The 27,633-nt window shown below is 36.6% G+C and overlaps 1 protein-coding gene across 1 annotated transcript; it reads right to left on the bottom strand.

Moving 5' to 3' along the window:
- Positions 1–1,214: 1,214 nt before the first annotated feature.
- Positions 1,215–25,693, bottom strand: cdc34a (cell division cycle 34 homolog (S. cerevisiae) a). The gene is made up of 5 exons (XM_056452598.1): positions 25,213–25,693; positions 6,526–6,612; positions 4,722–4,819; positions 2,392–2,526; positions 1,215–2,313 (listed from the first exon to the last, which is right to left on the bottom strand). The coding sequence occupies exons 1-5, from the start codon at positions 25,396–25,398 to the stop codon at positions 2,094–2,096; spliced, it is 726 nt and encodes a 241-aa protein (XP_056308573.1). The 5' UTR covers positions 25,399–25,693; the 3' UTR covers positions 1,215–2,093.
- Positions 25,694–27,633: the final 1,940 nt, after the last annotated feature.

Below are 27,633 nucleotides of genomic sequence, written 5' to 3'. Positions count from 1 at the left end.
TTCTTCACGCGATGAAAGGCCTACCACCTATGATTAAGATTTATGCCTTTTAAATGCAAATTAATCCTTCACATATATATTTTTCTGATGGAATAATGCTTTTGTTCTCTTGCACTATAAAAGGTGCTTTAACTTCAAATGCATACATATAAGAGAATTACATCAAGAGATGATATATAAGAGAGCTACATTATAATGGCAATGATTTGTATCGAAGCATGTTGAAAGGGACAAAAGGTAGAGGAGGATATAAATGGCATCACTGGATTGTTTTTAATTAAAGCAAAATGACCACATATTTTGAAAAAAAAACAGATAATTTCAGGCAGATATACAGCATATAATGTGTTAGTTATGGTTAGACCTGAAGAATCTAACACTTCAACCCCAATAAGAAATCCAATGCTGCCCTCTAGTGGCAAAATTGTTATTTTAGTGTTTTAATACTTTGGTAAAGGGGTTCTCAACCTTTTTCACTTCGAGGCCCACCTCTTTTTCTGAAATTTTTTTGAAACTGATTGTCTAGAGAAAATGCCTATTTTAAACTTTTATTTTATTAGCAAAACTTTTCTTTTGCCTTCTACTATTATTCTCTAATTTTCTACACCATAATCATAATAATATACATACATTTAAAACAACACACAGATTCAAAGCTCCTGAATTCTTTACATCAGTTACTCTCTACAATTGCAGAGTATTTGGCCCTTTTCTTCAATAAATGAACAAATGTCTTATTGAATGTTTTGTCTTATTGATAGTTTGTGAATCAACTAACTTGTGAGACTCTGATGCAGTACGAGTCGCATGCGTGAAGCACACGGAGGCTGGTTAATATAACTCTAATCATCGTTACATTTACATTGCGTGACGATTATACAACTGAAAATGTAGTCCTAGTTGGCGTGCAGTGGTTGGAAGTTTAAGCCCCAGTTATGTCTGTATTTAACAGTGAGACTGTTTTTGCATCGAGTACCAAGTAAAATCAATCACAGAAAATGGAAAATGCCATTACTTCAATCATTTTAATATGACATTTAATAATAAATCAAATAATTATAGTAGAATATTTTTTAAAAAAAGTTCTCACAGCCCACCTGCAGGTTCGCCACTGGTTGAGAATCCCTGCTTTACTAAAATATTTGGGGGTTTTTTGCATAGGGAGATAGATTTATTACAGAATTTCATTATTCACCAACGACTGAAACAGGAACTCTAATAAAGATCTTTATTCAGACATTAAATAGATACCAAAAAAACCTAAAGTACAAACAAGAAGGGGGAAAAAGTGGCCCAAAATACCCTTTGGGGGGTCAAATCACACCAATGTCTCATGTTCATTTTCCTGAGGAGGATTTTAGCTTCGGAAAAAAATAATGAGTCGCCACAAAGCTTTAAAATGAAAAGGCATATATATATTACAAAACTAAAACATCCTCAAATGTCACGGAGGAACTAAATATAGCGAAGATTCAAACACACTACCTGGCAACCCCATAAAAGTGAAAAACAAAACCAATAAGACAGGTTTGTTTGCGGATAATATGAAACGCATTAAAGTTCCAAGCTTAGTATGGTATTAATGGTAGGTGAAGCTTTGCCATGATCCTCTTCCTCTAGAACATTGATCATGTCCAGTCCATGGTTACAAAAGCTGAATATAATGCATTGTGGTGTAAGTAAGAGAAGTAGCCCTGAGAAGGTGTATTCGCTACTGTTTTCCGCCAACCCAAGATGGCAATACTTTAAAAAACATCACAGAGAATGAAAACCTGAGATCAGATGCCTTTGAAAGGCAAGTTGTTTATGGAGGATCAAATAAACATGAGCTGGACTGTTGCACACTGATTGATTGAACCCGACCTGCACCTGAAAGACTAGACAAAACAAAGTGTGGGGAATAAAAAAACTAATCCATAAAGCGTCTGGGTTTAGAGTTGACCGGTTGAAAAGAAGTACAAAAACAGTTCACCGGGATCAGTTTGCTGCCCTTTTTGATGAGCTCAGATCTTCAAACATGAGACGTTTCTTTTTGCCTTAATTTAAAAAGCTATGAAACCAAACGGAAAACTGGAAGTGGCGAGTTTTGGCTGTCAAGAGTCTTCCGTTCCGGAATCGTCTTCATCATAGCAACAGTCCTCACCTTCCTCTTCATCGTCGTCTAAGTCCTCATCATCGTAGTAGTCATCGTAGAAAAAGTTAGAGCCCTCATCTGCTGGTGGAGCTCGGGTACGAACACAGTATTCAGCTAGCGTGGTGGGTACTTTCACGCCATCTCGTTCGGCATCAGCTTTGGTAGCTAAAACCTGCTTCCTGTAAACCACAACCAAGGCAGATGAGTGCACATGCAAAATACATCTCAAAGAAAGACTAAGTGAGTGTTTCTCCAACCTGATGATCTCTGCATATTCTCGGTCTTTGCCTTTGCTGTCCCTCCATTTCCGGTACATGACGGAGGCATCCACATTGGCAGGCGAGAAGGTGTTGGGCTCATTCAGCAGCGAGATAACACTCAATAAGATTGTCCTGAAAGAGAAGCAGATATCAGTTCGTTTAACCAAACCAATTACGACACTTTGGCTTAATTATTGATCTCAAACTGCTGAACTGTGAACGGTGATTGTTTGCACAACGCCACTTCCTTACAAAAGGAAACGGTAAAACATGCCACTTCCCAGCAAGCATTTTTTGTTTTAAAATATGTCTAATAGGCGTCTAAACATGGTCTTTTTGGCTAAAACAAGGCTAAATTTGGGCTGTCAGTGAAAATCTAATAGACGTTTAAGAATAGGCCAAAACTAAACTAGTCTTCAAATAAACAGAAATGAATGACTACACATATAAAGTCTGTCTATTTGACGAATACTCTAGTTGTGGGTTATTCTTAGATGTTTATTAGATGTTCACTGAAAGCCCACATTTAGCCAAGCTGTCTACGTTTAGATGATTATCAGACCTCTATTAAAACACAAAATTGTTTGCTGGGTTTAGTCATTCACTCGCAAGTATCAAACCAGTCAATCACATGGTAGCAACCGTAAGCATGTAGATGTATTTAAGAAGACATGCAGGTTCATAAGGGGGGTGATTTAAGGGATTTTGAACATGGCATGGTTGTTGGAGCAGATCTGAGTAATTTAGAAACAGATTTCCACTAACAACTTGACCATCTCTAGGGTTTAAAGAGAATGGTATGGAAAAAAGGGATTTAGTGAACGGCAGTTCTTAGGGCAAAAATGCCTTGTTGAGCTGTACTCAACAGTAACTCAATCAGTCGTTACAAGAGTCGCCTGCTGAAGAATATCTTTGAACCCAAAAGACATTGAAGCAGATGAGTTAAAGCAGGTGAAGAACACACCAGCGCCAATCCTGTGTCGAAGCTACAATTCACGCAAGCTCACACAAACTGGACAAAAGTAGACTGGAATAAGGGTCTGCTCCAACATTCAGACAACATGAAAGCACTGATCGATTCTGCCTTGTATTAATGATTCAGGCTTAGTGTAATAATATGAGGGAGACTTCTTGGCACGCGTTGGGCCATTTAATGTCAACTAAAATCATTTAAAATCCACAGCCTGCCTGAATATTGTGATAAACTATGTCCATCCCTTTGTAAACACACTGTCCCCATCTTCTAAAGGCTACTTCCAGTAGAATAACACACCGTGCCACAAGGCTGAACTCATCTCAAACTGGCTTCTTGAACATCTCAGTGAATGAGTTCACCAAAGAGAAATCCAATGGCCTCCACAGTCACCAGATCCAATAGAGCAGTGTTTCTCAACCACGTTCCTGGAGGACCACCAACCCTGCATGTTTTGAATGTTTCTTTTGTCGGTCACACCCATTACAGGTCTTTCGGTTTCTGCTAATGAGCTGATGATGTGAATTAGGCTTGTTTGGTTAAGGAGACATGGAAAATGTGCAGGGCTGGTGGTCCTACGGGAACTTGGTTGAGAAACACTGCAATAGAGCATCTTTAGGATGTCATGAAATGAGAGCATGTGTAAATGCTACCATGTCAGAATGGACCAGATCTCTGAGAAAACTTTCCAGGGGTCGCTTTTATCAAATCTGCACAGAAACCTTTCTAAAATTGAAAGTTTGCCCGAATAAATCTTAATTTATTTATGAATGATTATGGCTTATATGTTGGTTCAATTAGATAAATATGTTTACTTGGAGCAGTGGTCTCAAACTCAATTCCTGGAGGGCCGCTGCTCTGCATTAGTTTAACTCCAACCTGCTCCAACTCACACCTGCTTAACAGTCTCTAGTAGTCTTGGACACCTTGATTAGTTGGATCTGCAGTGTTTGATTAGGGTTGAAGCAAAACTGTGCAGAGCTGCGGCCCTCCAGGAATTGAGTTTGAGACCATTGACAGCTGCACACATTCTTCCATCAGGTTTGTATTTATAGATCAAAACCTTTGTGTGGGAAGTGGCGCACACACGTCTCCACTGTCTTTTCCACATATGCCATGTTTATAAATGAGACCCCAGGGCCTTATTGAAACAATACCAAGAATCAATGCAGTTCTCGAGGCAAACTAGGGCCCAACCTGGGACTAGCAAAGGTGTACCCACTAATTGCTGGTGAGTGTATGCTCCTGTTAACAACAAGACATGTACTCTCGTATCTATTCCTAACTCAAAACCTATAGCATATGAGTTTTGTAAAATAAAACAAGTTCCTGAAATTACAGCCATATGTTTTACCTGACGTTCTGTGTTGGGTTCCACCTCTCTGACGGCAGCTCTCCACTTTGGGGATCATCTACTGGTGGGTGCAGTATGGAAATACAGACGTCGCCATTCTGAAACATGGTTTGCTTGTTAAATTTACATAATACATTAAGAAGTTTTTGAAATTTACAAAAGCTAATCTCAGAATATGAAATTGCATGAAGGCAGTCTGAATTTGTAAAATCCACTTTAATCCACAAAAATTACAAAACAAATCTAACAAATTAGATAATTGTAAAACTTTTTAGGATAATTTTATTAACTCATTTAAACCGCATACAATCTACGGAGACCCGAAAAGGACGTGATGGTGGGTGTGGAGGAATGAGGGGGGGTGGATGGGGGGGATGAAATAATAATAATAATAAAACCGAGTGATGGGAAATATAAATATTTTTAAGTTGTGCTAATTGTTTTGCGTTCCTTTGCCAAACTATTGTTCCACAAACACTTCCTGTTCACTTCATACATGTCAACCCTCCTGTTTTTGCCAGGATTCTCCTGTATTTTATTATTCTATCCTGATATCATCCTATCATTAAGTATTTTCTCCCATATTTATAATTTTGAAAGCACATTGAAATTAATATAAAAATGTCTGGATTCACTTTCTTTCCACTAAAGCAGTGTATTGATCATTGCACCTTCATATGCAACCTCTGAATCAGTGACTGACGGACATGCTCCATATAATAAAATGATCCCAGATCAACTTCTGTACACGCCATTTAAAGAGGAGCTAAAGTGCAAGATACCTTAGGATTCGGGTGAGAGTTCAGACAGACAAATATACTTAATAATATGTAAACATGTCCGTCCTGCATGTTTTATTTTAAACACAACTTCTCTAAAATAAGCAGTTACTAAAGTAATAGAATGCTTTTATTATAGACCTGTGCATTCTTAAAGCGGCACCTCTGTTATCAAACAAAACGAGAGATTCATTTGCTGCTCGTCACTTGTTTGATAACAGAGGTGTCACTTTAAATGACGTGTACAGAAGCTGATCTGGGATCAGTTAATCATACGGAGAGCGTCTGTCAGTCAGCACTTATACAAGGATTCACTGATTCAGAGGTTGCATGCGATGACAATCGATACACAGCTTTAAATGGAAAGAAAGTGAATGCAGATATTTTTATACTCATTTCAATGTACTTTCAAGATTAAAATATGGGAAATAATTAATAATAGGATGATATTGGGATAGAATGGTAAAATACAGGAGAATCCTGGCAAAAACAGGAGGGTTGACAAGTATGAAGTGAACAGGAAGTGTTTGTCAAACAACAGTTTTGCGAGATAACGCACAAGGCAAAAACTTAAATATGTATTTTCCCATCACATTATTTTTCTCAGTTTTTTTTTTTCTTCCACCCATTTTTCCCCCACCATCACGTCATTTCCAGGTCTTTGTTTCAATCTAAACTCTTTTGAAATATTTAATAGATCTCTGTTTTAAATCTTTCAAGCATTAATATATATTTTTTTATATTTCTGTGTATATATATTTGTAAAGCTGTATTCATAGTGCAATAAACGTAATACACTCAAACAATACATTTGTAAGAAGAAAAAAAAACTACTAATACAAAAGCAATTATAACAGTCAAATTAGGTAATTTCCTTAACAGCTTTACATTTAATAGAAAGTATTAAAAAGGGGGCACTTCTGAAGAAGATACATCTAATTGGCTATTTATGAAATTAACTGAACTGACACAAGCAATAAATTTTATGCACAACACTGTTCTGGCAGCGGATTGTGTGGTCATACCTCATAGATGTTGGGATGCCACATCTTAGTGAGGAATCTGAAGGCAGGAGGAGAGTATGGATAGTCAATAGGGAATTTGATGCGTGCCTGAAAGAAATAATAGATTCATTAGGGAATAAACATCATCTTACAGCAATACACGAGTACTGAGGCCGTTGCAAAACCAAAAGCCAAGATCTCATTTGCAGTAACATTCTGAAATACACCTCCATGACATATTGGATGATGTATTTTTTTGGCCGAATGCTACAAACTGCTCACTGCTAGACCTCATGTACCAACAGACCACACACACACACACACATGCACTGAAAATGCTTTTCATTGGAGAATATCTGATTTAGCTGAAAGCCTGTTACAAGTTAAGCTTCCATCTGCATATCAAATCATTTATAGCACAGGCTGATAATCCGTCTTTGGGCAGAAGACTCAAAGCGTTGTGCTGTAGAAACACTCATCTTCAAGCACATGTAGAAATGCTTTCAGTCAATAGTGTGAGCTCTTCTGTAGGCTTCATGTGGGAGTCGATGAACAATTGCCAAGATGGGCATCCAGGTTGTATGTGGGATTTACTATTATTAGTACCCATTTCAAAAATATTTTTTTCTAGAACCCAAAAATTGCCATTCAAAATCCTTGTGGCCACATAATAACTCCCTAAAATATTCCAAAAAACAAATATCTGAATAAAATACTAGGGATATAATAGGTTGCTAGAGTGTTGCTAAGGCGTTCTGTGCACTGATGTAGCATGCACTAGTATGCAAAGTCTACTGTAATGCCTAGACATGGCTATGGGTTAGCAAGGTGCTTGAATAATTTTTGCAATTAAAAATTGTGGTAAAATTTTAGTTTAGGTCTCAGTTCACGGTATTAACAAATCAATAACTAATACTTCTAGCTTAATAAACTACGACTACTGGGCTGTTTATTAATAGTTAGTAGGGTAGAAGTTGGATTTAGGTTTTGGATAGAATTAGGGATGGCAAATTTGATCATGCATTATAACTACTAATAAACAGTTCATATGTTAATAATAGTCTGGTAATAAGCCAGTAGTTATTAGCATGAATTGTGACCTAAACTAAAGTGTTACCAAATCATCATCATCATCATCCTTAAATTATTTTTAAATCAGCACTAAATTTTTACATTACTGCTGAAATTGTTTTGTTTTATTACATTATTTGTAATATTCTTGGTAATTACAATAATTATCTCCCAATTTAGAGCGTGTTACTATAATTTTTTAAATAATCTTGTTGACAATGACATATGACAAAATTGTAATCAAAAGTATTATTCTTGGTTTTAAACAAAGTTTTCTTACTCAATGATTAGCATTTGTATTACAATTATTAAATTTGTTGTTGATAATAATAACAACAACAACAACAACAACCCAATCTAAATTAATTTTATCAACAACAACAATGTTGTTTTACTGCAATTGGATATTAAAATTATTCTGGGGTGTGTTTCCGAAAACCATCATTAGCCAACTAAGATCGCAAGTTCCGTTGTTACAAACATATTTTGTTGAAGATAGTTAGAAGCATAGTTCCTGGCTGTGTTCTATTCCGTTATCCCCCTATACCTATTCCTTTAGAAAGTTCCAACATTTAAACCCGGAATGATTTATTAAAAAAAAAATAAATAAATAAAAAATAAAAAAAAAACGCATTAAACTCATCACTTTTAGGTGTAATTTGCTTTCAAAGTATTTTTACAGTTCAGTTATTAACGATCTTCATGTTGACAATTGCGTGTCCTTCGTAGTGCACTTTGAAAGCAATTATGCCAATTTAAACACAACCGTGGCTCATGACTGGCTATAGGAAGCCAATCTGGCTCGCCGCCTGACCCCCACCCCCCTCTTCACTTACGATACCCCCCATTCTTCACTTACCGATCGCTCCACCCCCACCACCTCCCATCCCGCTGTTCACTTAACATTCGCTCCACCCCCTTCACTTACTGATCGCACCTTATGCGGGCCGAGCTACAAGAACGTTTTCCATGTGAAAATGCTGTTCACATGACAATAGGCGACCTATTATTTTAAATGCTGAATTTACATTACCAAAGTAGTTTTTCCAAAAAATACAAAATAGATAAACAATATCCTACTTAATAATAATAAACAACCACAACTATTATTATTATAGTAGGATTTTTCACATTTTCTAATAAAGATATTACATTTCATTTGTTAATAAAGAGCCTCATTATTTATTTATTTATTTATTTATTTATTTATTTATTTATTTATTTATTTATTTATTTATTTATATACGTGATTAGAATGTGTTTGCTTTTTGTAAGTGATTTTGTTTTAGAATAGAATGTGGAATATTCTCAATAATATTTGTAAAAGAAACACAGGCCCTATATGTGCCATTTATCTATATTTCAAATAATAAGGAAAATATATGCATGTTTACTAAAACTAATATTGGACTTTTTTAAAAATGCGTGAGCGTGTAAAACAATATAATTTGCACAAAAAATTATGGGGTTTCTCTAAAGTAGTAGTTACTCCATCTCGTTTAGAGCATCATTATGGACGTTTTACGTTATAACTGACGTGGTTCAAGCGATGGATATGCGACAGAGAAACTACGGTTTTTACGGAAACACTCGTCACTACATCATTCTTTTCCCAAATGATGCATCATACTATGATAACTCGCAGCTGAACTATGTCGTTGTTTGGGAAACGCACCCCTGATACATTAAGAACATTTTTACATTTAAATGTATCATTCATGCAGATTTATTACTAATAAAATGTTTATGCTTGCATTCTTACATTGTGATTATTATTATTATTATTATTATTATTATTATTATTTTTACACAACTGCAACAGTTAATGGATTATAATCATCCCAACCTTGGTAGTTGACAACACCATATTTAAAGATTCTACCATTCTAAAGCCAAACAATTGCCCACAGGCTCCGTAACATGCAAATCCATGTATAAACACCCCCCTTCATGCACATATCCATGCAAATCCTCCACAATCTGTAGCGAGCCGAGCCTGGTGCCTTTCACTACAGCGGGTGGTGGGCACACATACATATGACCACTCCACAACCCCCCACAGCACACTACATTTGCTGATTTGGCACGGTCAGCTGGTGTGTGCTTAAAACCCAGCTCTCCCTCTCTTTCCCTCTCTCTCTCTCACGCACACACACACACACAGAGAGTGTGTAACACCTGTACATATCAAGTGATACTCAATTCCTGAAACCCAAGCAGCACCGGGCAACTTTCAAGCGAGCAAGCCTATTAAACCTCAAGTAGGGATCCATGTAAGAAGGTAACAGTATTAGGTTTCTCCAGAGGCAGCTTACAGGACTTGCACATGACCCGACACAGCAGAGCTCCTGTGACAGCCTGTGGGCCAGGCGTCTCTCTTTAGCTACATTGCCCAACAACTAGATGAGAAGACTCGAACTTAAAGACCCCATAAAATAATACAGCTTTTACTTTAAACATTTATCCAACAGGTTATCTCAAATGCTGCCTAGAATCTGATGTATCCTGCTGCCTAGATGCTAAAATTGCAAAGGAGAAACCATAGACAGTTTAAAGATGTGTTCCATTAGGATGAAGGTAGCCTGTTCTCTTATTCATGGGCCAAATATTTGAAAACGCCAGTGGTAAAAAAGTAACAAATTACAAATACTCAAACTATTGTAATCGAGTAGTTTTTCCTCAGGAATTGTTATTTACTAAGTAGTTTTAAAAATGTGTACATTTACTTTACCTTGAGTACATTTTAGTGCAGTATCTGTACTTTACTCCACTACTTTCCTTCAACCTGAAGTCACTACTTTATTTTTTTCTTGTCTATAGGGATTAGAAAAATCAGCCCTGTGATTCCTGTCCAATTAAATCACACATAGAAGATAAATCGCATCATAATAAACTACCTCAAGACATGGGCGATTTACAATTGCAGCAAATGGTTTGGAAGCATTAAAAGTGTCCAAGAGGATGTCCAAAATCTTTACACCCATTTATCCAGAGACTGTTTAATTGAATGTCACAGATCACAAGATGACAGATGTTTACTGTATGATGACCGAAATGGTCTTAAACACTCAGCAGGCACAGGCTGTCAACATGACGTCAGATTGACATTTTACCCCAACATTGTGGGGTTGTTGCATTGTTCGGAAATGAAAATCAGGTTGACATCAGAACCCAACATCAGGCTGAAGTCAATGTCCAACGTCCAACCTAAAATCATGCAAATAATAACATCTAATGATGTTACAGCTTGACGCAGTGTGGACGTTTTTACTATGATATGTTTGAGACATTGGATTTTGATTGCCATATCTGATGAATAAATGTCAGTATTTGACATCAATATGACGTTGGTTTAAGATGTTTGCTCAACGTTGGATTTTGGTCACTTTCTAACACAACCTTAAAAAAAAAAAGTCAACCAAATATCATCGTCATTTGACGTCGTTATGGGACATCAAAATAACATTGTCATTAAGACACTGGCTAGAGATTGAATTTGTATCACCTGACATCACAACCTAAATCTAACCCAAAATTAACATCTTATGACGTTGTGTGCCTGCTGGGAAATAACTAAAGGCACTACAGAATGTTACTCATGAGCACTTTTGAAAGGGCTACTTTTTTCTCATACTTTGAGTAATATATACAACAGATACTTTTACTCTACTTGCACGCATTTTTAGGCAAATAATGGTACTTTTACTCAAGTATGATTTTTCAGTAATCTTTCCACCACTGGAAAATGCTACAATCATCATGTCCAACTAAACTACAAAAACGTGATTTTGTGAAAGTAGTGATCGTGCTTATGGATAACGCATTCAGCCTACAGATGTGGGAGTACTTCACAGCCCAAACAAATGATGCTAAATTACATGAACATATGCTCAAACTTTTTTTTAAGGTCTAATTTTTGTTTTTATATAGATCAGTATATTAAATAAAGATGAAGTTGCAGGGGAGGGGGGGGTGGGGGGGGGTGGGGGGGTGAGAAGGAGGGAGGGAGGGAGAGAGAGAGAGAGAGAGAGAGAGAAGTGCTGAAAAATGCATTTTTATTCGATGTGTGACAATCTCAATGTAAACACGAAGAGGGTGGGACAGTGTAGCCCCTTCTCTTAAAAAAAAAAAAAAAAAAACAGCCATTAGAGTTTTGGTTTTATCACTGTTCTGCCAGTGAGTGTTTTAAGCTCAAGCGCATCAAGTGAAAAGCAAATGAGAAGCATCTTGAAGAGGGTTGGGCATGACAGACACTAGAAAGCTTTTTATTGGTTATGATTTTGATTTGAGAAACTGAAATGGTGACGTAAAAAAAAAAAACATTGCTCCATTTAGGCAGAAGCGACAAACTACAAGCCTTTCATGTTGATAAACTTCTTACTGTTTTGGAGCACACTAGCTTATAGAATTCCTAAAAACGAACAATACTGATACTAACATATAAAAAAAAAGTTCATGTTTTAATTTTATGGGACCTTTAAAGGGACAGCACCAGTGGCCTTACATAATGCAGCATTTTAGTTATGTCGGATCCACCTGAATGGGGATCATTCAGAGAACGTCATTGTCTGCACATGCAACTTCAAAAACAGAAAAGGAAAAACTGTGCCGTTTTTATTACATTTTTGATATAAATGTGTCCAAAATAAGCATCTACAATTCATTGGGTTAAAATGAAGTTACACTGAAGAACACGATACAGCAGTTTGAGGACGAAAGATACGTAACTGGCTAAATGTTGCTGTAAGACTCTTAGCACTATAGAGTTCCAGAATTTATAATTGTAAGTTAAGCATTTGAATATGTGTAAAGATGGGGCTAAGACAATAAATCGATGTTTTGTGGTTTATGGAATGATTCTTAGGTTTTTGGAATGCATCAAGATTCTCTCTTGAATCAATTCTGAGATTAGGTTTTACCACCAGATGGCTCTACAAACACCCACACTCTGCCAATCCTTAAACATACACTTGAACGTTAGTGGTGTGAACCTACACTGGTCTCACAGTTCGGTTACGATCATCATGCCACTGATTCGGTTCAATTCAATATCTAGGTGCATTGACGATGCTTTCCATAAACAATTTAATATTTTACTTAGCAACACAATTATTGAACTAAAAATTTTTAATTTATTAATATATTTGTATTATACATTCTTTGTAATACAATTTGGTCCTTTAATACAAGTCAGATACATGTACTGTACCTTTAATTTTACCGGTTCTAAAAAAAAAAACACACACTTTTTAAATGTTTCAAACAAAACTCAAGTACAGGCACAGAACAACATGAGCATTTATAGCAAATAAACAAACGAAAAAAAAATTCTCATTAGCTTTTTTAGCGTTGTCGAGCGAGTACTTAAACACCTATGATTGGTCACGCACTTAACAAAAAAAGTCTGCGACTGGCTCTAAAGGTCAGTGCTGCTCTGGCGCTCTTCAACACACTGCGATACGGACACTGATGTTAAAAGGCCGTGGCGATCAGTAGATCCATTACAGATGGTGACACAGTGAAGAAAACTTGCTCTGCAAACAAGCTTGTGCCTCCACAAGTAACGTTATTGCTGTAAAGCTGACAGAGGAGATAAAATATTATCTTACTAACTCGCCAGCAGGTCAAAGGGGTCACAGAGGTAGCGTGAGAGAGAGAGTTTACATTAATTTTTTTTTCTAGCCTGTGTTCTGATGTACTTTCCTGTCAATAAAAGAGTGTCCAGCAAACTCACAAGCAGTGAGATGTGCAGTTATCTGCTTTTAAAAGTTGTTGGACCGTTTTAATTACTCACGGTCTCCACCCTCGCCATAGTAAGCAACCGCCATATAACGCATGTAATAAGTGACGTCATAACTGGTTAGGATTATTACTGAACCGATACAAAATTGTTTGCGTCTGCATTGAAGAAACAATTACTTGACACCCTATTAAACGTAAAACAATCATTAATAAATTTATGAAAAAAAAAAAAAAAAAAAAAAAAACTCACATACATTAGGGGGTTTAAATGCAGTTGTGTGGCAACAGTGTGAGAACATAGCCCGCCTCTAATGCTAAAAAATTCTATTTTCTATTCTATTTTTTATAATCCCACTTTATAAAAACACTGATTCAAATTCTCCCTGTTTTCGTGACATCAAAGTGGGAAAGCCCCACCTGTTAGTATGATCTTTCCCCCATTACCATAGACAGCCCTGAATGAGAAGCAGCCATCTGAATTCAAAAGCATCTCATTTGAATTTAAAGTGACAGTGACCAAAACATTTGAAAACTGTTTTAAAGAGTTGTAAAACATTATTTGTGTTGCATTTTGAGCTGAAACTTCATAAACGCACTCCAGGGCCCATTAACAGTACCAGTTAAATATGATCCAATTATGATTATTTGCTCATATGTGACACAAATCAGATCTGTTCTGAGCATGTAAACAAGGAGAAAAAAAACAAAAAGGCATGCATTCGGATATTCAGAGATCGGTTTCAGGCCTCCTTCATATGTGGAAATAAATCAGATATAAATCGGGTATGTGACAATGCGACTATCATGCAAACAGGCAAATCAGATTTAGAGGCGTTCTGTTTCGTACATCATTAAACTGACGACATTATGGTACTTCTCCGCGGTTTAATGACGTAGATGGAAGAGCGTGTGTGGAGATGCCAACGTGGTAAACAACAACAACAATAACAACAGAGGAAACATGGAGGAGGAAAGTGGTCAGTCATCACAATTTGCTCCCACCAGACCTGAGATCTCTCTCGTACCCACAAATTCCTCTGAATAGTTGAGGACACCATATATAAACCATAGGTGCAAGCTGCGATGAGGGCCCTTTCCCTCCTCCTCCGCCTCAGAATCATTTTAAATTTAAGCGAAATTCACATATTTTCGCAGAGCTAAAAGAAAGACAATTTCTTCATCATGGCTAGTGTGGCGCAGATGCTAGAACCCGCCTTTACGCATACACGACGTCGTAAATTGTATGGCAAGTGTAAAACACATGAATCAGATTTGGGTCGAAATTAAAAGAACAGACAGAGAAAAAAAAATTTAAGATATAGGCAACAAATCGGAATTGGCATCAAGACCTGACAGTGTAAACAGGGCCTTATTTTGCATTTGTAAAAAATAATAGATTGCCTTTAAGCAAATTCCAAGAGTGTTCAGTGAGCTTTGGTCTACATTAATCCCTTGCAATAAAAGTACATTTGATCTCTTACAATACATGATCAAAAGCACTCTTCTTCGTGCTCACTGAGTCTACTAATTATAAAGCAGCTTAGGAGCACCATCTGCTGTTAAAAAAGAAGCTTATAACTGTGATGCACCAAAAATCTAAGAATCAATCCATGAATCACACAGTATCAATTAATCGTCCAAGCCCTAACATATGCAATCAACACACAAATCTACACAAAATGCAATTTTTGACAAGTGTGAATCAACCAAATGAGCTACAATTCTTCTACCCAAAAGCAACCACCGCAAAAACAACAATAACTCTGAATTCATTACAATGTCTCTAAATTCAGGACGTGGTTTACATAATAAAAGTCTTTATTGGTCAGTAAACCTAGTGACTATTGGCCATTGACAAACAATGTGTTGCAGCTCAATGTTTTTGGAAGAGTTCACGCAGCAGATGTTCATCTTTATTAAAAGTCGAACACATCATTTGGTTTTCATGAGAAGTTCATTCTGGACTCACCTTCACATTACATAATGCATTTAGTTAAAATGATGAGGAATAATAGAACAGCTTTTTTTTTTGCTCGAAAATCCTTGTCTTGGAGCACAACCTAAAAATAAATCTCTCTCCTACAATAAATCCCATTTAAAGGAAAATGAGAGGAAGTAAATCCCATGGATATTGGACTAGTATGGGAAATAAACCAGGTCACCGCTGCTCTCCTTGAACAAACTGTCCTGTCCTGCTCTCCTACACCTCCGCTACTCATTCTCCTCATCTTCCGGAAGCTGCTCACGCTCTCTCCATCCCAATGAAACATTAGAGAGGACGGGAAACAGTGTCCTTGAGGGACAGACGGTCCCTGGGGGTCAGAAACAAGAAGCGTTTTTTTTTTTTTTTTTTAATTCCCACCGTTTCTTCACTTGACACCGAAAGCTAGTTAAGAATGAACTAGGGTCTGCTCTGTGCAGGTAATTAGCCTAATTAGATGGCAAAATGCTCTCTGTGAAGAACTAGAGGAGCTGTTCACTCTGGATTTATCCACTTGATCTATGTGTATTTTGTAATATCTACATCTGATCGGTTACATTGTTGATACACATAAACCATACAATTATATCAACACATATAGCGAATTAGGGTTGGCTCAATACCATTATTAAGTTTCAACGTGATATCAAAACCCTAGTACCTCAGTATTGATACCAAATCAATAACAAAAGTAACAAATAGCCATGTTTAAAAGATAAGCAAATTGAAAACAGTTTTACGAACACTATATGAAACAAAAATATAACTATAAAAACCACAAAACGCACTTATCTGTGACCAGTTTGAATATTACGTGGTACAACTGAATCACACTAAATCAATAACAAAATATAAATCAAAGTACATGCTTTAATATTGTCAGGTCATCTAATGAATGTTGATAAAAAGATAAATCTATTCTGAAGAAACAATTATTAGCTGTGCAAATACCTTATTGCATTGATACGCGTGTTTTTCCCCATATCGATAAACTCAATGGTTAATGTGATTTTTATTTTATATGGTTCCTTACAGCATCGATGTTGTAATGTAATTAAAATATAATCAGTTAAATAGATTTAAGCATTCATTTAGTTGTTTAAGCGTAAAACGAGAGCCGTTTACACGCACGCGCCGTCAAGATCAGCAGGCTAGCACAGAAACTCCATTGAATATACTGGGGTACAATAAAATTCATACATTTTAAAAAGAGAAATGTAATTGAATGCAGTGCTTGTTGCAGATTCTGAGACCCATTGTATGTTGTTTATCAATCAAGTAGTGAAGATCATTTATTTTTTTAAGAAAACAAACCTTAAACATGCTGATTTTGTAACGGCATACAGCTCACCGGAAGCACTTTAACTGGGTTACTGAAAATCCTGAAAAAAGTCCTGCATATATCCTATAGTGAGAATGCTTTACTAAACACTAAGATTAATTTTATTGATCTTTTTATTAATTTAGCATTAAAACGTTATTTAAAATTAAACGAGTATTATATGCAACCTAATATTTCAACAATATGCCATTTTCTAAGCATAATTTGTTAAAGCACGTCACGTCGAAATAGTTTAGCTGAATTATGCACTTAACTTACCAGTTCTTAACTTTTTCCCTATTTTAATTATTCTAGATTCAGTTGTGATTACATATTTTCATAACCAAAAAGCTAGCATTTAACAACATTAACCTTTTACAAATAACATTATATTTTAAACTTCACAACCTGCAATTTTTAGGTTTTGTCCCTGTTAACATTAAAATGTGAAAGAAAAATAAAGCATGATTATTATTAAGATGTTTAAAAGGAACATTATTATTATTATTATTACTTTAAGTACATTATACTGTACAATAATAATGATAGTAATAATAACAGTGGTGGCGCAGTGGCTAGCGCTGTCGCCTTACAGCAAGAAAGTCGCTGGTTCAAGCCTTGGCTGGGTCAGTTGGCATTTTTGTGTGGAGTTTGCACGTTCTCCCTGTGTTCGTGTGGGTTTCCTCCGGCTGCTCCAGTTTCCTCCACAAGTCCAAAGACATGTGCTGTAGGTGAATTGGGTAAGCTAAATTGTCCGTAGTGTATGTGTGTGATTGAGTATATGTATGGCTGTTTCCCAGTACTGGTTTGCAGCTGAAAGGGCATCCACTGCGTAAAACATATGCTGGATAAGTTGGCGGTTCGTTCCGCTGTGGCAACCCCTGTTTAATAAAGAGACTAGGCCAAAAAGAAAATGAATGAATGAATAATAAGCCTATATTTTGGCATTTTCAAGTTAAACCAAACTTTTATTTTGACAGGTTGTCATTAATATTGATAATTCTCTGTGTACATTAAATGGTTAAACGTTCTCTCGAAATAAAATGGTAAATGCTCACAAACAGGCTCTTTGAATTACTCAAGAAATGAAGTTATAATCTCTTTGATTTGAAATAGTCTCTTGTGATTTAATGTTCACAGTAGGGTTGTGACGATTGATGATAGTCTGGTAGATGGGTGATAGGCAGAGATAATCGCAAAGAGCTGAAGACTGGGGCTGGCCGATTAATCGAAATCGACATTCAGAACCTATAATCAATCTAATTTATCCAGGACTACTTTTTCAATTACTTTCCCGACCATGTGTAGTCATGTGACCTTGCTCTGTTTAAGGCTGAGGCTGATTTCTCCTTCTGCGGCTACTTTGCAGCCACATCTGATCTCTTGTCAAGTAGGACAATGAACTCATTCTTGAGCCTTTCTTGCTACTACATTGACGATGATGGGAAGCTGCACCAGAGATGCCTTTAGACAGCATATAAAACTTGTCAGTGAACTATGAGGGCAAAAATATAAAATAAATAAATAAATGAAATAATCGTTCATTAATCGTAATCGAGTTCAAATGTTCAATTAATTGAGATTTTGATTTTAGGCCAAATCGCCCAGCCCTCCTGAAGCCTATGATGATGTTAAAGATATTTAGCTTGTTTTGCATTAATATAGACCTACTACATTTTAATGAAATTATCCAATAAAAATGGCATTATTATTATTATTATTACGATGATGATGATTAGCCTAATAACAACAAATGAACTACAAATAATTTGCTCAGCTTTAGCTGTTTACATGATCACCTAACCGGTACTTTCAGACTGCAGCACAATGCATTTAACCTGAAAATTAGACTAGCCTACTGCAAGGAAAAACTAGAATAATTTCGAAATAGTAGGCATAATTATAGACTGATTTCATGCAGCCGCCATTTTAAAAGCAAAATTGAGACCGTGGTGGTAAGAAACCCAGAAGTATCGCCTGGAGTCACAGGAACATTGTGTACCTTGCACTTGATGAAGAGCGGTGAACCGATGACCTTCACGGCCAATCACAGTCATTTCTGTTGAGCGCTGGTGATTACTATGGCAAACCAGCGGTGTTGAAGAACACTGTCTACATTGCTTAAATGTTAGCAGGAAATAGACTTTTTTAAAACTTCAGTACCGGGACAACACTATTACAGACAACATGAGGGTGTGCTGCAGAGGACTGCACTGTTTTATCGCTCACCGGGTTACAGAGGCTGAAGCAGGGAAGCGTCCCTACAATGTTTACCTAGTTACATGAACTAAAGCCTAGGAGGACACAAGCATATTACTCGAAGAGATTGTGGTTTAGTTTGATGCCTAATATGCTTTTAATTGTTTAAATTAAACTGAATGATTTTAATGTGATGTTTACACCATATCTGCACTTTGAAATCGCGGCAACAGCTGGAGGTTTGTAGTCCACACCATGTTGTTGCAGTGTTTACAGTGCTGATTCTATACTTCCAGGATTCTTCCCACCGCAGCCTCGCTTTCATTTTTTATTTTATTATTTTTTTTTTAAATAGCGGCCACATGAAATGAGGGTATAGACCTATAATTTTACTGTCCTCTTTGTTTATAGTTTTAGTGCATAAAGACTAAGATTTATCATTTTGAACCAGTTTGTTCATCTATTCTCCTAATCCTACAGGTCTTGGAATACATCAAGTTTTTTTTCCAAGTTTCACATTGCTGTAGATTGACAACATACACTATTTTAAGCATTCTACTCATTAAGCCCATCAACAACTCTTTCATAGTACACAAGTTGCACTGCACTGTGAGAGCGGAGCATGAATTCATTCTGACAAATGATTCTTAGTCATACTAGACATCCTGAAAGAGTTAAACCAAGTTATGACTCACTGCAAACACCTTCCAGGCACTAAACGAAGCTAGAACAGGCCCAGTTGGAGTGTCAGTCTCTTATTTCCCTGACGCTCCGTCAGACTCGTGAGGGGAGGGTAACATGACTCGAGCTGCCAGGCTGAGTCAAGCACAGCCAGGCCCAGCTCACATCATCTGCCGAAGGGCCTGGGTGTGTGCGTGCTTGAGCGAGTCCATGAGCTGATCATGAACGAACCCTGCTACCTGTCAACGCACAGCCACGTGTAACAACTTGATGCCTGCTTTAAGACATCATGTTCATGAGAACCTTACGATCAGGCCAAACTCTGCTTGAGGTTAGGTACAGAGTCAGAAGTATACATAAGCTGAGTCTAAAATTGCATACTACTAGAGTAGGTTAACAATGTCCTGTATAATCTACTGTAACAGCAGTTTGCCGGTAACTTACTGTAAAGGATTTGACAAAAATACTGTATTTATATTTACAGCACCATTTATCTTGCTTATGATTTACAGTAGTGTATATCTTTACTGTAATGTATAGTCATTTTCACAATGCAATTTTAAGATTGAGTAAAATACTGCATAACTTTTACAGTAAAATACAGCTCATATTAGAGTTAAATATTGTCATTTACAGAAATCGTTAACGGTGTACTACATTTGAATTTACTGCACTACCGTTCAAAAAAGTACAATATGTTCTACATAGTGAAAGTGAGTATTATGAATGCAATTCAGAAGTACAACATCCGCCATGTGTTATGTTGTCGTCGCTTCACACCTATTCATGAATTCGCTCTTGTGGCCATATGGCATAGTAAAGTGTCCATTGGACGCACACTTACAAACAAAATTTCGTATTAGGTCATTCTCGTTTACTGCGTTTCGAATACTATGAATTCGGACATACTAAACTTACATACTGTTTTCCGACATATTATATAGTAGGGAAGCATGTGGCGCAGCTATAGTTTTTTTTTATTTTTATAAATTCATCTGTAGTAAATTTCATTGACGACTCTGCAAACAATGCGGTGTAATTTTTTTTTTTTTTTTCAGCCACTTTCTCTTGTGCAAGGGGTAGCGAGTAGTGAACACTATGGTGGGACTTCCAACCTGATTTCACCAAGTAGGACATATTCCTGGATTAACATCCATATTGATCCTGGAACAGCATTCTAATCAGCCAATCAGAATTAAGGGATATGTTTATGTTAAGTTTAGGCTTACGGTTAGGTTCATGCACTTCTACATGACTTATCAAACTATTATTCCCCTCTGATAATGGGAATGATTTACACAGTTATGTTTGGGTTTAGGGGTAGGGAATAGGTATGGATTACATTTTCAAACAAAAATGATGTTCCAGGATCAACATCGATGTTAATCCAGGATCGCATCATACTTGGCATCTTATCCATTTGAACAGCTCTCTTCTAATAAACTGGTTATCTAAATCAGGGCTGTTTAAGAAGAGAGACATGCAAAGCCAGGTTTGAGAACCGCTGTGTTAGCCACACATTCAAATGCACATCCTTTAATAGTGAACTCCATTTAATGGCATGTGCGAATAAATTTCATCAGACCAGTTTAACATACCCACAAATGTTTAGAGAAATATTTACACCACTTATTTTGACTACAAGATCAACACTGGACCAGGCTGTTGTGGAAAAATGAACAGACAAAAAGAACAACAAACACGCTGTTAAGGCTGATTTATACTTATTATATTGTTATTATTTATACTTATTATTCTGATATTATACTAACAAGCGCACACATACGGTCCGGCGCAGTCTTTTCATACCCACGCACCTCTCAAAAACATTTAACTACATCTCACACAGACGCATAGCGCAAGCTTTGTGATTGGTCGGTTTGGTAGCAGTGATGACCGTGTGTGGTGCAGAGAGCCTTGTTTTAGGCAATGTTTGTTTTAGATTCAGTTGTTCAACACTGATGATCAATAAAAAAAATAATAATAAAAAATTTTTTTTTAAATAAATCATAGATAGTAGATGGTGTGTGTTTACTTCAATTTTAAAATCAAGTGATGAACCCTATATTCGAAAATCTCTCACTTGTAATATGTGAGCATATTTACTGTACAAAACTTGTCAGTGAACTATAAGGGCAAAACATTAAATAAATAAAATCGTTCCTTAATCGTATTCAAGTTAAAATGTTCAACTAATCGAGATTTTAATTCTAGACCAACAAGCTTGTCAAGTACTGGCGTACAGTATGGGCATAATGTGCTGATGACAACATGTGAGCCACATGCACTGTATACATGATCTTAGAAAACGTGTAAAATGAAAAAAAATAAAAAATCATTTATACAAGTATAAGATTAATATAGTATAAGTTTATATAACAAAAAATTTAAGAGATTTTATGAAGAATGTATCATTCAATCAATTTATTTTTGAATATTTTGTTTTTCTTATAAACTGTAAATAACAATTGTCCAAATAAGCTAAAAACTGACTACAGAAATTCATCATTCTATTTAAGTCCATAAAATAAGTTCAATTAAAGTGTGGAAATGGAAAAACGGTGCGAATAATTAAGTGACACAGTGGCTCAGTGGTTAGCACTGTTGCCTCACAGCAAGAAGGTCGCTGGTTTGAGTTCCGGCTAGGCCAGTTGGCGTTTCTGTGTGGAGTTTGAATGTTCTCCCCATGTTCGTGTGGGTTTCCTCTGGGTGCTCCAGTTTCCCCCAGTCCAAAGCCATGTGCTATAGGTAAACTGAATGGGTCGTAGTGTGTGTGTGTGGGAGAGAGAGAGAGAGAGAGAGAGAGAGAGAGAGAGAGAGAGAGAGAGAGAGAGAGAGAGAGAGAGAGAGAGAGAGAGAGAGAGAGAATGTGTGTATGGGTGTTCCCCAGTACTGGGTTGCAGCTGGAAGGGCATCCGTTGTGTAAAACATATGCTGGATAAGTTGGTGGTTCATTCTGCTGTGGCGACCCCTGATGAATTAAGGGACTAAGCCGAAGGAAAATTTATGAAATGTATAATAATTCAAATAATTTGATAATAACAGTCTGTTATAAAAAAATAGGATTCATTTTGTGTTTAATAATAAATCCTCTGTAATGTGTTATAAAATTATCAGCATTTTTACAGATAAACTTTAGCTGACAGAAAATGTAAAGCTGACAAACAAATTTGCAGCAGCACAGTTAAACAACTATGCTTATAACCTTAAATAATAAACTACACAATACAGAGAGAGTTTTGTTGTGAATAATCATATAACCAAACAACAACATGAACGTCTATTTTAATAAAGAAAACCAAAAGCAGAAGGGAAACCAGTCTGTTGTTGACTGGTTAGAGTAGCGCACAGGAAGTCATGGTAACTCATCTCTTCCTGTTGGAAGAGTAGGCGAGTGGGTTCAGGGCTGACCTGCTTCCTTCCTCCACGCCAACAAACAGATGCGGGTTTACACATCAGTGAATGAAAACAAAAGGAGATAATTTGATTTTCACAGCCATGTCTGCTTAGACAAAGAAAGACACTTTATAGCGCTATCAAATTTGCTTTTGGTTCAATTTGGGCTGGATTTCAGTAGCCAACGCACCCAGCGGGTCAGTGGCCACTTGCTAATGGCATGACTGTGTGTGGAGGTTGGTTGGCCTGCATGTAAGCCAATGGCACACAGGGATCGCCATGAAGCCAGGCTAAATATAACTGCCATTGTTGTGGCCTGACAGAGTGACTTTGCTTGGACACAGCAGAAGAGATTTAGCAGTAATAAGTTAAAGTAAAATCTATTTATATTAGATTTTCAGATTGAGGTTTTGGATTATTTTGGCCTTTTAAAAAAATGCTATGCTTGAATATCATATCGTTATGGGTTGACAGCAGAAGAGATTGAGAAGTACTGGGCTAAAGTAATACGTATTTCTCTGTAGGTTGATGTTTGGATCAATTTGGTCTTTGCAAAAGGGGCAGCTTGAAAATCAAATATGGGTTTGATATTCAAGCTGTTTTGCAGATAATTTGGTCAGATTTATGGACTAGGATTATATCATGACAAAACTATTGGCAGATGGAGAGATAAATGACTTATGTTTTCCTGTTGACAGACAACACCACAAGTATTACATCATTTTATACTTTAGGCGAGTGATAAATTGGTTATAAAAGCTAACCCTGGTTTTAATACAGTAATGTAGAAAAGACTAACAATGTACGAGCAACGTTCTTCAGAACTTTTAGTAAAACTATGGTCTGAATCAGAATTTTTTTTTGGTGTTTATCTTGAGGAACATGGAGCTAGATGAATCTCAAAAATAATAAATTTACAAAATATAATTAATACATCCACAACACAAGTCACATTTACAAAATCCAGTTTGTAAGATCAAAATTCGTGAATACACAAATCCAATTCGCAAATTTAAAACACGATTCATAAATTCACAAATCCAATTTGTAAACTCAAAATAGAATAAAAAAAGACCAATCCAATTCATAGGATTTAAAATACGATACAAAAACACAAATCCAATTCGTAAGTTTAAAACACGATTGATAAATACACAAATCCAATTCGTAAGTTTAAAACACGATTGATAAATACACAAATCCAATTCGTAAGTTTAAAACACGATTGATAAATACACAAATCCAATTCGCAAGTTCAAAACATGATTAAAAAAAAAATACACAAATCCAATTAGTAAATTTGAAAAACACAATTGGTAAACATACAAATCCATTTCGCTAGTTCAAAACACGGTTTAAAAATTACACAAATCCAATTCGTAAGTTCAAAACACGATTGGTAAATACATGAATCCAATTCGTAAGTTCAAAACACGATTAAAAAAATACACAATTCCAATGCGTAAGATTAAAACACTATTCATAAATCCACAAATTCAATTTGTAAACTCAAAATAGAATATAAAAAAAAAAAAAAAAAAAAACACCAATCCAATTCATAGGTTTAAAATACTATACAAAAACACACATCCAATTCGTAAGTTTAAAACACGATTGATAAAAACACAAATCCAATTCATAAATTCAAAACACGATTCACAATCCAATTCATTTGGCGATTCATTTATGATTTTTATTTGTGAATTCACAAATTGTGTATTTATGAGGTGTGTTTTGTATTTACAAATTGGATTTTGTAAATGTGAGGTGTGTAGAGCAGTGCATATATGAATTTGTTTTTGTAAATGCATTATTTTTTAGACTAATCTGGCCCCATAGAGGAAAGGTTTATAATCTTTAAAATAACTTGAACTTTGAACAACTTATTTTCTCAACGTCCCATTGAAACGCGTTAAACCACAATGAAGAACACAGCTCAGTCGAATTTTGGAACGTTGGCGTTTAAAATTTAGAACTCAAATTCGTCGTTCGAACAGACAGAGAATATTTAAATTCGGTTCATCCACGTGTACGTACAAAGCATTATTTATTATAGACAACACAAAGAAGATATTTAATAGTCACATTTCAAAATCAAATCAGCCAAACAGGTTTGGAACAGTTGACCTTTCATCCCATTTAAAGCGAATGACACCACTTACATTTATTTTTACAGCAAAGACAATAAACAAAGGCAATAAAACAAGCTAGGGCTTAATTCGTATCTCCTTTTTTTACAGAAAAGGACGTCAAATGACTCCGTGTGAAACTTTAGTCAGCTGACAACAAAGAAAACATCCAGCCAGCCGTCACTCACCTTAAAATAACCTCCTTCATAGTGCGTGTTTGGGGGTCCGAAAATCGCGACTTCCCAGTTGTACAAGTCCGACTCGTCGACTAAAGTTATTTTGAAGCCTTCAACGGGCTCGTCCTGGAGACTTTTCAGCTCCAACATCAAAGCCTTTTGAGAACTCGCGACATGATGGTGTCCATGCTGTGCCATATTACGAAAACAAACGACCAGGCATCCAAAATAACCCTGCAAACAACTTTTCTTCGCTTGTTTTTTTTTTTTTTTACAACCGTTCGATGAGTCGCGAACAAACCAAACTAAAGCCACTCGATGCCAAAACTGCGCTCAACGACTAGCAGACCGCGCGAATTTGCGGTTCTCGTCGGGCATTTGAAGTCTCTCGCTAAGCACCTGCCGTCGATATTCAGCGTGCTGAATTAATCAGGCGTTCCGCTAGTAAATAAACAGGCAGTCCAGGGCCGCTTGTGGAGGATCGATCCCTCCCCCAGAGCCTCTCTATAGGACAGAGAGCCAGCAGATGCAGAGCCCGTCCCATAATGCGCCTCCCGCGACCAATAGCGAGCATGTTGACCAGATTAACCCAACGAGCATAACTACTGAGGGAAATAGTTTAAATATGTGTCACCACTAGTCAAATACCAACAAAAACACGTTGACGCCTTATGACAGCGGGGCAATTCAATACAAATGTCTTGTCATGAAAAAACAAAGGTTTCACCAAAATACCGAAACCGTTTCGTTTGTGTGCTTGTAGAAATACTCAAAATGTCCGTCAATGTTTTCAAACTATTTTATTTGAGTTCCTGAAGTCACACAAGTGCCAATTCAAGTGCTATCTGCCATATAACGGAGAGTTTCCCTCATAAATGTCAAATAAAATAAATTTTGTTTGTTCTATAGAGAGACAACTTTTATAGAAGGGCATCCGCTATGTAAAACAATTGCCAAAGAAATTGGTGGTTCATTTTGCTGTGGTGAGCCCTTATTAATAAAGGGACTAAGCCAAAAAGAAGGCGGTTCATTCCTCTGTGGCGACCCCTGATTAATAAAGGCAGTAAGCCGAAAAGAAAATGAATAAGAAAGCCAACTTTTCTGGAAGTGCTCTGCCATGTAAAACAATTGCCAGAGAAATTGGTGGTTCATTCCGCTGTGGCGACCCCTCATTAATAAAGGGACGAAGCCAAAAAGAAGGCGGTTCATTCCGCTGTGGCAACCCCTGATTAATAAAGGAACTAAGCTGAATAAAAGGCGGTTCATTGTCACAGTGTTACTTCATTATGAGCCTTTTCAGAATGAAAATATATGAAATATCCTAAAATAAACCACATTATATAAACATTATATATAAAATAAGCCAAATACATAAATCAAATCCTAATATATCATCATCCATCCATCACAACTGCATTTGGCTCGCACTACAAGAACTGGATAGTCCATAAAATGACTTCAAATTAATATTTCAGCAATAAGTTAAAAGAGAAATCAATTAGCTTTTCGCAATATGCATGTTTAAAATGAATTATTAACATTGTGCAATTCTTTGTGTGCTTCACACATGTGAGTGGGCCTGACAAACCACCTGTAGGACATGCTCTCTCTTCTCTCCGTATGCACCAGACACTTTATCAATTCTCTGTGTTTTTGGGAAAACGTTGTGCATTTGTTAGTGCAGTAAGTGAGTGGGCTTGACAAACCATCCGTAGGACACGCTCTCCTCTTCAAATACTCAGAAAAAAGGAATGTTTTAAACTTAAACTTGATCGTAAACGCATTTATACTTATGATCTCTGATGATTTAAATGCTTGTTTTATCCTTTTCTAAATTGCTTTGGATTAGAAAGTAAATGTAAACATAATAAACACATATTAACACAGCTGAGATGCTAAATATTACAACCCAATGAAGAGAAGGATGTTATTTATACACTTGTTAATCACACACATAATTATAAACAGGAAACATCTGTATATCTTCAACGAAAAACATATATAGACTCAGCGGCCACTGTATTGGGTACACTTTACTAGTTCCGGGTTGGACCCCCTTTTGCCTTTAGAAATGCCTTAAACCTTTGTAGCATAGATAAAACAAGGTACTGGAAATATTCCTCAGACATTTTGGTTCATATTGACATAATAGCATCACGCAGTTGCTGCAGATTTGTCGGCTGCACATCCATGATCCCAATATCCCAAAGGCGCTCTATTGGATTGAGATCTGGTGACAGTGGAGGCCATTTGAGTACAGTGAACTCATTGTCACGCTCAAGAAACCGGTCTGAGATGATTCGCACTTTATGACGCGAATTGTAGCCTCAGTTTCCTGTTCTTAGCTGACAGGAGTGGCACCCGGTGTGGTCTTCTGCTGCTGTAGTCCATCTGCCTCAAGGTTCGATGTGTTGTGCATTCATAGATGCTCTT

This window comes from Danio aesculapii, unplaced genomic scaffold (genome assembly GCF_903798145.1).
Source record: "Danio aesculapii unplaced genomic scaffold, fDanAes4.1, whole genome shotgun sequence".
In the NCBI taxonomy this organism is placed as follows: domain Eukaryota; kingdom Metazoa; phylum Chordata; class Actinopteri; order Cypriniformes; family Danionidae; genus Danio; species Danio aesculapii.
The sequence above is the reverse complement of the archived record's forward strand: the minus strand, read 5'-3'. Positions and strand labels throughout refer to the sequence as shown.

Bases quoted from the DNA above. Each gene is read 5' to 3' on its own strand.
- cdc34a (XM_056452598.1), bottom strand. From the start codon at position 25,398: ATGGCACAGCATGGACACCATCATGTCGCGAGTTCTCAAAAGGCTTTG. The intron at 4,820-6,525 runs GTATGACCACAC...ACCATGTTTCAG, and splicing joins GGCATCCCAACATCTATGAG to AATGGCGACGTCTGTATTTC. The intron at 2,527-4,721 runs GTAAAACATATG...CTTCTCTTTCAG, and splicing joins AACCCAACACAGAACGTCAG to GACAATCTTATTGAGTGTTA.